Raw genomic sequence first — 12,454 nt, forward strand, 5'->3', positions numbered from 1 at the left:
GAACCTTATCCTCAGTGCACACCCAATACACACTTGTACGAACAAGTAGTGTATATATGCGCTCATGGATGAACATGGATCATTGAAAGTAAAGATGGTCTGGAATGTGCAATGTGAGACTAGAAACACATTTCAGCCAACTATGCGTCTGTCACAGTGGTTAACTTTGAATCTGTGGAAGGACCCTCCCTAATAACCAAAAGACAAGTCCCACTGGGACCTGATGTCATCACTGACAAAAGGTAAAAAAAAAACTCTTTGCGATTCCTGATTTAAACACAGAATGACCTCCTCCAGGAACCACTGAAGGGGAGAGTGGAGGAGGGAAGGGAGGGTACAAGGAGGGTGGAGCCTATTTAATCATCTTATCCTAGGACGGGCTTCAATACTACCTAAGCCTGCATTTCCCAAAGGCGTTTAGTGGCCATTTTCCATATGCAGAAATTGCTCTTGTACTACTTATACTTATCTCTCATTTCTGTCCAATTTTGACCGTCTAGGTGCAAGTTGCTTTGTCCAGTTGTTGTTCAATATTTCTTTACGTTTATAGACTAGCAAATCTGGTTGCAACCATTTGAGAATGAATGCTAAAATGGTGTTTAGCTGGTAATAATTCAAATGAGATTTAATAATGATTTATATCAGTTTCCAGACAATAGAAGTCAGTTCCAACGTAGCCCTTAAGAGACTTCCATAAGCCATGGGGTCTCATGACTGATGAGACCGTGATGGGTTGTTCAGGCTGTGTTGCAGACACTGCCTTTCATGACTTTAGCTTGCATTCATTCTGGGTCTTGCAACTTTCTTTACAATCTCAGCAGCATGATAGAAAAGCTCAATAGAGGACTAGTTCATTATTAGACACGAGGGAAGCGGGTCTGCTAATCTCTCTTCTCTATTAATCCTCAAGGATCAGCATTATACACTGTGAAACCAGTGGGATATTTCCATACAAGCTCAATGGGCACAGCAGATCCATCATACTGATTATAGGAACAGAAAGCCTCCAGCCTTCTCCCTTGCAAATCCATCTTTCTGATCTAATCTTTGGGTACATCTATAGTAGGTAGCCTGGAGCAGCCCTGTTAGCATTCCTCTGGTGGGGAAAGAGCAAGTGTGTGAGATATAGTGTATTTACTTTTTAAAAGCAAGAAGATTTCTTTGGGCCAGATGCCATAATAATAAACTGTTGGCCCTCATCCACAGATACAACCAGAGATTGGAAATATTCAAAGAAAAAACTGCATCTGAACTGAACATGTATAGAATTTTTTTTTGGTGGGGTGGGGGATCTTCATTCCCCAAACAATACACTATAACAACTTTTTACATAGCATTTGTAGGGTGTTAGGTATTATGAGTAATCTGGAGATTATTTAAAATATGCAGAAGGATGTGGGCAGGTTATATGCAAATGTTATGCCATTCTCTACAAGGAACTTGAACATTGGCAGACTTTGGTATCCACAGGGAGTCCTGGAACTAGGAACAACTGTACTCAGTTTTCAAATGTTTGCATTTGTATTACTACTCTTTGGGTCCTTCCTCTGGCTCTGAGATCAAGAAAGGCCTGTGAAAGCTAATCCTTACATTCTGTCTCTGGGTCCTTGCTTGATGCTGCTCACTGCCAGCAGGGAATGAGGAATGGGTAGAGAGGATGAGGGTTGGTTGTTGAGGTTGGGGTCCTGCACAATTGCTGATTTAGGTCTTCATTCTGTGTCCCGTGTGACCTCAGAACCAAATATGCACACAAAAACATCCAAGACTCGGTGTCCAAGAAGAACAAACATAACTTTTCTTTTAAAAGAGCTTCTGCTTAGTCCTTGCCGAGGATCCTGTGATGCAGGCAGGAGAACTAGTTGTTGTCTCCTTTCTTAAGGAAGCCGAGGTGGGAAAGTTCAGCGCCTGCCCAGTATCACACAATCATAATGTGGTGGGACCAGGAGTGGTTCATAGGCCCCTGACCCCTGTATAGTCCCAGGATGGGACACATAAATCACAAAGTTTAAGGCAAATGTGTGATTATAAAATATCTTAAACTTAGACTGAAAAGGAGGGGAAAGGACTGTAATGATTCATTGTAGAATCTGTTCAAAACCATGGATTTGTTTTATTTATTTATTTATTTATTTATTTATTTGTTGTTGTTGTGGAGCCTTAAACATACTAAGAAAATGCTCTACCACTGAGCTACAGCCCCTGCCCTGGATTTGCCATTTTAAGAACATAGGAACTTGTGAAGGAGTTTCCAAACTCATTTTGTTTTCCGTGTATCTTACATATTCACTGAGCTCCTGAAATTGAAATGTATATAATTGTAGAGTTAAAAGCTTCTGATGAATGGTCTGTAAAACTATGTCTTCACCATAGTACTCAGAATTAATTTTATGGGTCAAATATCTATGTAGTCTTATGACCTTGTATAAAATATTGCCCTAAACTAAATTCAAATTATAACAGCTAATATTTAATGGCAAAATATTGGTACTAGGTTGACAATCATAAAAACAAAATCTGTTTTTTTCCCCCCATAAAAGAACATGCTTGGAATTCAATGTGAATCAATCAGTTAATTGTTGTGATTATCCTGAAGTCTTTATTTTGGAGTCCTGTCACAAAATGACATGTGTAATTGTTTACAACAGTATTAGAAACTGAGATGTTTTTATTTCTACTATTTGAGAGTAAAACTGTAAATAATGTTCCAAACCATCATCAAAAAAAAATGCAGAGCAAACATTTCTGTATATAAACTGTACATAAAAACAAGGCACTATACATTTTGGGGGAGATATTAAGGTAGAAAGGTTGGTTTTACATAGACTCGCCAGAGTCCATGCCATTAAGTACAAATTCTTTGTTCATTTTAGCACCGGAAGCAGTACTCAGAACAAGTCAGACCTAACAGCGAAGGAAGCGCTTCTGTGATCACATGTGAGGATACAGACGGGTGGCAGACCTAATTCAACAGAAGCAACTCCATCTACCTTTTAATATTATTTTGACACCCAAAAAAAAAAAAAAAGTGAATGAATACATATTGCTTTGTTAAATACATATTGATTTATATGGTGTTTATATAAATATATATATATTTTAGAATCCACAAACTATCAAAATAACACTTTATAAAGAGAACTGCTTCAGAAAAAAAAAAAACAACAATAACAACAACAACAACAAAAACAAACCAAAAAAGGCAATGCGTCACTGGAACAAGAGGGCAGTGCTGTAGCCGCTGCTGGGGAATCGCAAAGTGCAAGTAACAGATGCTTTTACTGACATCACCCCTGAACTGTGAAAAGGCAGTTTCCGAAGAGTTCTCTGAAACATTTACAAAATGCATAACTCCGGGACACGCAGAACAGTTAATAAGGTCAGGTTCTGAAAAACTCTGGTTTAAAAATACCGTTCTTTAAAAAAAATACCAGTCCAAAAAATTATCCATCTTTCTGGTGCAGTGGTATTGAAGGCGTTCACCAGTTCTTCTCCCACTCAGAACAGGCCTTTTGCTTTCTTGAGGTTCACCTGCTTCCACGTGGGCAGCGCATTGTATTCGTCTCTCGTCATGTCCAGTGCAAACTAGTGGAAGCACAAGAGAAGCCCCGCTGAGTGAAAGGCTGCTCGGAATACTGGTGCTGTTTCATTCCCATCCCACCGGAAGCAACGCTTACCTCAAAGTCTTCATCTGTGAGATAAATCTCAAGCTTTAGAGGATCCACTCCTTCCGGGAGTGGCCTGGCAAGGAGATCGGCCAGTGGATAGATGGTTTTACAGAGCTTGGCTAAGACCTCTTCCACAAGGATAATCTGATTCGAAACTTCCATATCCTGAAGAGGAGGGAGCAGAGAGAACTCAGGGTGTTCCATGTTTGAACACGTTTCATCAAGTGCATGCAAATACGTAGCCCTGTCCCATCTATGCCACAGCCTGGAGGGGCAGGGACTCACAGCTTCACTGGCAGGGAAGAGGGTCATTGAGTACAGAGGAACATCCCCAGAGCCCCGTGGTTCTCCTGACTTCTAGATAATTTTTCACCCTACATGAAGTTTCAAATAAATCCTGGTCAAGTCTGCCTCCAAAGAGTGTGTTGAGAGGGCTGGGGTATAACTCAGTGGAAGAGCGCTTGCTTGCCCAGCATATGTAAGGTCCTAAGTTTGATATCCAGTATCACAAAGGAAAAAATAACAGTTTAGGGACTCTCCCAAGAGTTAATTATGGGCCAGTGGTGCACTCCTGTAATCTCAGCGGCTCAGGAGGTTGAGGCAGAAGGATTGCAAGTTCAAAATCAGGCTCAGCAAAAGCGAGGTGCTAAGCCACTCGGTGAGACCCTGTTTCTAAATAAAATACAAAATAGTGCTGGGATGTGGTTCAGTGGTTGAGTGCCCCTGAATTCAATCTTCAGCCCCCCAGAAAAAAAAACCCAAGTGAATTATGGAATAAGATTATTGAATTTGAAGTCTAGACATTAGAAGCTTCCAAATAATGGAATAAAATAAAAATATTTTAAAATGTGATAAAATAAAATAAAAATATTTTAAAATAATTAACCTTAAAAGAAATCACACTCTCTCTTTCCCCCAGGCCTCATTTCTTAATCCATAATAGAAAAAGAAGGTGAGGAAGGGAAGGGTGGGGATGCAGCTCAGCAGTAAAACACTTGCTTAGCATCCACAAGGCGCTGGGTTCATCCCCTTCCCACACACGCGCGCATGCATGCACACACACATACACAAATGTACCTAGAACATTCTGGGAATGACTCAAGTTTGTTTTTTTTTTTTCTTTCATTCTTACAAATGTGTGCATTTAATCTGAACAGTTTGTTCTGGATAAATTATCTTCCTTCATTAAACTTGGATCCCAGATGGGCTGCCTTCCCTTGGGGTAGGTGGATAGGAAAATGAACGACTGAGCTGTTGCCAAATTCAGACCAGTGGTCAAGAGGAGTTTCAGAAATGAGCCTGCCTGTTCCTGTGCACAGGGCCCTCTATTCTCTGACTCTGAGACATAGGACAAGTGACTTCATGCTTTCTGTTCCTACACTGGCAAAACAGGGATAAAAATAAGATGAATCTTAATGGACTGTCCTGATAATTAAAGGAGAAAGTAAATGTAAAGTACTTGGATCAGTGCCTAGCACAGAGTGAGCACTCAGTGAATCTTAATTGCTGGTGTGGGAAGCCGGGAAGCCTCGTCTTTCACTGGCTGAGATCCCACAGGCCTGCACCTCAGGCCTGCCCATCTCTGAACCCCAAGGATCTATAGTGAATGCAGAACTATGATGGCAATTTACATCCTTGAGCTCAGACCACAGGAGGCAACCATGGTGCTGGTGATCCTGGCAGCTTTTGGATTTGGTGGGGCCCATATTTACTATTCATACATTATTATTTGTATTTATTATTTATAACAGAACCATCTTGTTCTGTGTCCAAGACCCCTTCCCTGTGTAGATCAAATTCATCTGGTTAAAGAAAGACAGGCTAAAGGGGCCAGGGATGGAGCTAGGTGGTAGAGTGCAAGGCCCTGGGTTCTATCCCCAGCACCAAAAAAGAGAGAAGTTGGACTGAGCAGCAACATTTGCAGTACTGCATAGGCTCTCTCTGTTGCTACACAGCAGCAGATTCTTTTTGTTTGTTTAAAATTACTGAAGATTTCCTATAAAATACAACCAGGTTCTCTTTCCCAGAGAAGCAGTTTTCTCCTGCATAGCACCAAAATCAAGAGGGAATGAAACTCTGCCATCAAACCAAAGAAATCTTTGGAATTGCTACAGCTAGCGAATTCAACTCATAAATTAAATTCTACATAGTTTTGCTAAGCTTCTTGTCTCCATAGTTGGAAAATAAAACACTCTGGATAAGAATATCTTTCAGTAGGTAGAAGGTGTGATGGATAGCTCATGTATACCAGGCAGTCGCATAAAAGATAATTATTTATGAGATACTGAGCAATACCTTCTCATGAAAGTAACAACACATTCATCCCCTGAGTTATGTGAACATTTTCATTCTTCACCATTTTATTCTGTGTCTCTTCTACACAAGGCTAACATCTGAAATGTCCTGACTTGGCCCCACATCACGTGGACCTTGTGAAGCGATAGATTTCTAGCTAACAGAATGAAGACGTAGCAGTTTTTACTTAATTAAATTCTCCTTTGCTTGTCAGTATTTAAAATTTGAGTTACTTGTGTGGAAAATTACCAAAAGAGTTTAACTGATTTCCCATTAGGCTCCTCCACTTCCTAAGCTAATCCTATGTAGACAGGTTAGCATGCTGTAAAAGGCAAAATATGTCCCCACTCTGAAAGTGCAATTGGATGCTTCTTTCCTAGGTGACATCCACCAGTGGTCTAAAAGGCAGAGACAGGGAGTGTGCTCACCATTTCTGTGATCTCAGCAATGTCCTCTCTGTGCTCCCAGCTGGGAAACATGTTGGTGAACGTCAGGGGTTCCAGACCAGCATGGATAAGGTAAGACTTGGGGGGTGGCTTCTTGAGATTCTTTCCTGTAGTTACATGGAATGCAAATGTTGGCAGACCCAAGGGCCCTGTCTTCCTCTGTTTTCCCCTGGAATCTCTTCTTTTTTGCTCAGAACTTACTCATGCTCCAAGTATGGAATATGAATAGTTTATAACAACACATGGATGAAGTTTATCTATAAAGTTAATTTCATGCCTACGGCTGGTTATACCAGTAACATGGAATTGACCTGACTTTATTTTCCAAACCCAACAAAAATGCTTCTGAGTCCCTGGAAGGGTTGAAGCCTCTCCCTGGAGCTTCCTGATGGGACATTTGCTTCCTCCTTATTCACCTGTGGAGTTTTCCTCTGACTTCCCAACATGGCATGAAGTTCTAATGCCATTAGGCTGCTAATTACAGCATTTTATACATCCACTGTAGCTTTAACATTTGCTGCAAAGTTTAAAAATCTATTTATTATGAAAGAGCTTTTCAAGAAGAGAATCAACTGTACATATTCAGTGATATGAAGCTAATCACTAAGACCATAAACATTCAAATAAGAAATTAATTATTGGCATCTTTATGTCATCTAAAAGACCACGTTATTTCAGGAGGATGAACTATGAGTCTTTCTTTGTGGATGTGATACTAAAAATAATAACGAATGACAAGAAGGTCGACATTGACTTTTTAGCCAGTTTGGGGGAGATTTCTCTTCAATGGTTGCCTGCAGATAATGTGCATGGCAGAGGTTGGCTTGTCTCATGGCATGATTAATCCCCAGGGCAAAAGGGATTTAGTCAGTCTGCAGTGTTCCACAATACACCTTTAGGGTAACAAGTTAGATGATCTCATACTATAAAAGAGAAAAATGAATTCTCATTCATTGCTGGCAGCCAAGAATGTACTGCTCATAAAATTCATAAGCCTCAAAAAGTGAAAGGAGAAAAACTGGTTTTTCTGCCATTGCCCAGCTTCATCAAGGCTGGTGGGCATGTGGAGAAGGGCAAGATAGACCTGGGCCTCTGTAGGGTCCCCAGCTCGTTCCCTCCCACCCATAGCTCTCACCTCTGGAATACTGGAGGACCGTCTCCATCGCGCTCTTGCGGTCGGAGGCCCAGCGGATGCGGGCAGACCCGGTGATCTTGTTCTCAATGGGCCACCAGCCTTGCCAGAGGTACACCTCATGGTGATTGTCAACGAGGAAAAGCGCTGGTAGTGTGAGGACAGAACCACACAATCAGGAGCTGTTTCCTGGCACTTCCGTTCCTCTGTCCTAAACATAAGGGGTGCCTTCTCCCCTCCTGCCCTGTCAGCCTGTGGTATCTTCCTGAAGTTCAGAGGCAAAGACTCACATGGAAGGCCCTGGCACACCTCAGCCCTTTGGTAGTTAACCTGGGAAAACCTTTTAGGCAGAGAGTAGAGGTGACAACTATGTGGTGTCTTTCTTTCCTTCTCCTCTGAGTCTTCCTCCCTCACCCAGTGCAACCACAAGCCTGCCCTAGGCTCTTCTGGATACTGGTAGGGCTGTGCTAAGCCCTCAAGGGGCTGTTAGCCTCCATTTATCTCCAAAGAACATAATGAAAGCTAGAGAGCACGTCCTCCTTTCCCTGTGGTGTTCACGCCCTTTTTGGGCTGTTTAGCCACAATCTAAGTCTATGGTTTTCTTAGAGAGAAATGGGCTTTAAAAATCATAATTGTTCTGCCTCTTCTTCCTCCTTTTCTCCTCCACAAGCTTTGGCCTGAATGATATTCTACATGGCAAAAGGGATCTCCAACTTCCTAGATCATTTCATCCTGAGTTCATTTCTGACATGTATTTTGGAATTCTGGGGAAACAACCTGCTTTAAAATAAAAGCCCTGTGGAGGCTGATAAGTCATCCTGAGCCCTGGGGGCTAACGGGGGCAGGGTGCACAGCTGGATGGCTGCATGACAAGCTCTGGCCAACAGAATGTGAGCAGAAGTCAGAAGTCTGCTGGGGGATTGGGGGATTTTTTTTTTTTTTTTCCTTTATCTGATAAAAAGGAGAGAGACATGCCTAATACTGCCCTGCCCTTCCCTTTTCCTTCTGTTTTGAATGCAAACATGATGGCTGGAGCAAGGGCAGTTCATTTGGGACCAGGAAGCAATAAGTCTGAGAGGAAGGCTAAGAGAATAGCAGGGACAACAAAATGATACCTGCACTCAACTTACTAACTGGTATCTTTGGGTGATGAAGTAACTGAGCTTTAGTTCCTTATGCTATAATATGTGGTCGATCTCACTCTCCCTCCTTTTGGGGTAGGTGTGAGGACTAAATTAGACACAAAAGCAAACATTCTGGCAGTGCACTTGGGAAAGAGAAACTGCCTGATAAATGCTAACGTAAAATACAAAGGCCTTTGGAAGGTACTCAGCATGAGCTGTTCCTGCGTAGGATTCACCTGGTTGTGGTGCACTGTACAGATCTTCCTGCAGAAAGGGCATAGAGCTGATCACAGTGGGGGCACTGGCAGGGTACACGAACTCTGTGGCTGAGAAATCTCCAGAGGAGCTGCTGAGGATGAACAGGCGGGGGGCGAAGTTAAAACTTCCAGGATCTTTGAAAGAAAAGAGAATGAAGCATCACATATATATCAAAGTGAATTCCAGAAGGATTCAAGAATTAAGGCAAAACATGAAATAATTCAAGGAATTAGTGGAAACATAGGTAGAGTTCATCTGAGCATGGAGATGGGGAAGGTCTTTTTTCTTTTCTTTTTTGTGGTGCTAGGAATCAAACCCAGGGCTTTGCACATGCTAGGCAAGTGCTCAGTCATGGAGCTACAACCCTCCAGCCCAGGAAAGACCTGTTTAACTGCAAAAATAAAAGAAGTAATCCAAGGGAAAGACACTTACACATAATATAAAAATAAAAAATTAATATATAAAATTTTCAATAATAAAATAGCACATAGCAAAATAGGAAACATTAATAATATAGCAACTAGTTAATATCCTTAATATATGAAGGTACATAAATATAGGAAAGCTAAGCCAGGTACAGTTTGACTTGTGCCTGTAATTCTAGTGACTTGGGAGGTTGAGGCAGAAGGATCCCAAATTTGAGGCCAGTCTCAGAAATCTAGCAAGATCCTCAGCAACTTAGTGAGATCTTGTCTCAAGTTAAAAAACACAAAGGACTGGGTATATAGCTCAGTGGTAAAGAGCTGCTGGATTCAATCCTCAGTACCAAATAAAAATTTTAAAAAAGGAAAAGATAAATAACTCAATAAAAAGTTCAAGAGGCATAAATAAAACATTTGCCAAAGTAGAAATACAAATGACTAAAAATGTGCATTGTTAAAGGCACTTTGCAAAGAGGATTCTGGCAATTCAAGGGAGTTTTCTGGAAAAGACTGCCAATTTCATGTCAGTGAAACTTTTACTGCAAGCTCTGAGAAGCTGTAATGCTTCATGCTGGTTCAATCAAGGACAAACCCAAGTGAGCACCTGTAAGTTGAAGATGCTCACGCAAACTGGGAAAGTTAACGGGAATAGAAAACATTTTCTCCCTTTCAGTTGTCTGATAGGTATTTTGTCACAGCAATGGAAAACTGACTGAGGCAGCCTTGATTCTCTAGCAACAGAAAGTAAAAAAGGGGTGTGGTAGGGTAGCCCATGCTACTCCCCCTAGGAGAATGAGTGTCCGTCCAAGTGCTGCTTCCCGCCTCCACCCATGGGTCATCTACATTTGTCATCTCTAGCTGACAATGGGCATTTTCACAGGCTCCATAACTTTCATTATAAAGTTGGACACAAAGATGATGTTCAATAAGCAACAAAGATGTCATCCTCTCCCTAAGTTGAATTTCCCTTGTCCCCTTGATCCCTGCCACTCATGGACTTTCCTCCTTTAATCATCCATTTCTACATTTCAACCCCTCTTCTCAATTGAATCCTTCTGCTCCATCCTGAAATGGTATCAAGAATAGGTAACACATTAAATCATCTAGTGCCTAAAAATATTCCTTTTGACTCTGATGTCCCTCCCACTACATGTTGAACATCCCTAATCTGAAATGCTCCAAAAATCCAAAACTTTTTGAGCACTGACATGATGCCACATGCCGAAAATTCACACCTGATCTCACATGATGAACTGCAGTAGAAACGCAGGCACACCAAAAATATCCCATGGAATTACCTTCTGGCTGTGTGTTTGAAGTACATATGAAACAAAAATGAATTTTGCACTTAAACTTGGTTCCCTACCAAGTTTATACCCCTATAATATGTATAGGAAAATATGCCAAAATCTGAAAAAATCCAAACTCCAAAACACTTCTAGACCCAAGCATTTCGGATACAGGGTGCTCCACGTGTATGGTTTTCCCTTCCTTTTATTATTCAATGTTTCCAACTTCATACTGGCTTCCTCTTCCCTTCACGGAAGCCACTCTGACCTCCGTTGGGCTGATTTGGCATTGTTTGGAAAAGATGTCTGATGAGCAACTTATCATCAATCCAACAAAGAAATGTTGGAAAGAAATGTCCTAATCCCTGAACTCTGTGCCATCGGCAATGGTGACTGTCCTCTCTTTGATGACATGTTCTCCCCTCTAGATGTCTGTGACATTCTACTGACCTCATTCTCTCACTTGTCAGGTGTTCCATCTTTGTCTACTCTCCTTTAAATGATGAGTGTCAGCTGATGGGGCTTTAATGTAAAAACCCTGACCAACACAGTACACATACATCTTACTATGCCCTTTTCTAAGTACTCTGTCCCTTGCTTTCTCACAGGGACCTGCCAGTTCCTGAAAGGTTAAGAGCTACTGCATGAGGCACAAGGGTCCCCTAACTACTTCTTTCTCTTGTCTGCCCTGTTTTGGCAGACCATGATCATATCCTCAATGTCTGCCTCTCCAATCTATCTCTCACTTTGAGGCTCCAAGTTCACAGGTTGCTGGCAATTTTTACATGATCCCACTTATTTATTAAACATCTCCTAAGTATGCATTATTCATTAAATAACTACTAAGTAAGATTGACACTGCCCTTCAGATCTCCTCTTCCTCTTGTGACTTCTAGGAATGGCAGAGCCTCTGGGTGGCTCAGAATTTCTGGTCTCTTGTTCAAGTTCAGGATTCTTCCAGATCTGGTTCAGACCTACTCACTCACTGAACTCCCACCTCTTCCCTGCATCCTGGCTGCTGGTCAAACCATGCAGCATCTTGTTCTACTGGTTACATCATGTTATTGCTCAAATGTTTCCCTGGAATTTTCTTGTCTTTTCTTCAAGTCATACCAACCTCCAAGGCACTGTGCAAATCCCATCTTTTCCATGGAGTTGTGTGTGATTTTTCCTGGAAGAAGAAATCCTTCTTCTTCTCCATGCTCAGCCTCCTTGACCTGTGCCTCTTTCATGACACAGGACAACTTCCATTTTGTATTATAATCGGTCACTTACAGCATATTCCTTAGCCTCCTCACTGGTTGTAGGCTTGGGGGGACATCCCCTCGGCTGGTTCACTTTGTTAGATATAGCGTATTTTTCATAAATATTTATTGAAAAAATTAGTGAGTGACTCTTAACAAGTGATCGAAGTTTATGGTCAGTGCTTTACCTTGAAGCATGCAGTCGTAGGCTTTCCTATCTCTCCTTCCTAAAGCGTCCCAGAATCCCAGTGGCTCAGATCCCTCGTCACACTCATGTATTGTCACGTTGCTGCTACTGTGCAATCCTGCCTCCAGTGGGCATCTGCACGGGAGAAACACCAATATTTTTTTTATAAGTCCGGAAAGTGATAACAGCACAAAATTATTCAAGACTAAATCTACAGATCAGCTCACTATCTTTTACTTTCTAATTAGAAGCAATTCTTACTAATGAATAAAAAAACATTCTGTGGTTTATGAGTATGTTTGTATTAGAAGAGGAGGGGTCAGCCTGCTCCTGGGGAGGAATGTATAATTACATATAATATGTAATGAAAATACTATACATTTTTATACATA

The 12,454-nt window shown here is 41.4% G+C and overlaps 1 protein-coding gene across 7 annotated transcripts in view; it reads right to left on the bottom strand.

The window, feature by feature from the left end:
- Positions 1-2,154: 2,154 nt before the first annotated feature.
- Svil (supervillin) overlaps positions 2,155-12,454 on the bottom strand; it is a 223,911-nt gene continuing 213,611 nt past the window's right edge. For 4 of the 7 annotated variants that reach the window (XM_047520177.1, XM_047520176.1, XM_047520179.1 and 1 more), the window contains 6 exons: positions 12,064-12,197; positions 8,899-9,054; positions 7,542-7,685; positions 6,389-6,513; positions 3,675-3,830; positions 2,157-3,582 (listed from right to left, as the gene is read on the bottom strand). In XM_047520177.1, the coding sequence (XP_047376133.1) occupies positions 3,496-3,582; positions 3,675-3,830; positions 6,389-6,513; positions 7,542-7,685; positions 8,899-9,054; positions 12,064-12,197 (802 nt within the window). In that variant the 3' untranslated portion in view covers positions 2,157-3,495. Of the gene's footprint in view, positions 3,583-3,674; positions 3,831-6,388; positions 6,514-7,541; positions 7,686-8,898; positions 9,055-12,063; positions 12,198-12,454 lie in introns of all 7 variants that reach the window. The other 3 variants (XM_047520175.1, XM_047520174.1, XM_047520180.1) reach the window with 2 other exon arrangements.

This window comes from Sciurus carolinensis, chromosome 12 (genome assembly GCF_902686445.1).
Source record: "Sciurus carolinensis chromosome 12, mSciCar1.2, whole genome shotgun sequence".
NCBI classification, from domain to species: Eukaryota; Metazoa; Chordata; class Mammalia; order Rodentia; family Sciuridae; genus Sciurus; species Sciurus carolinensis.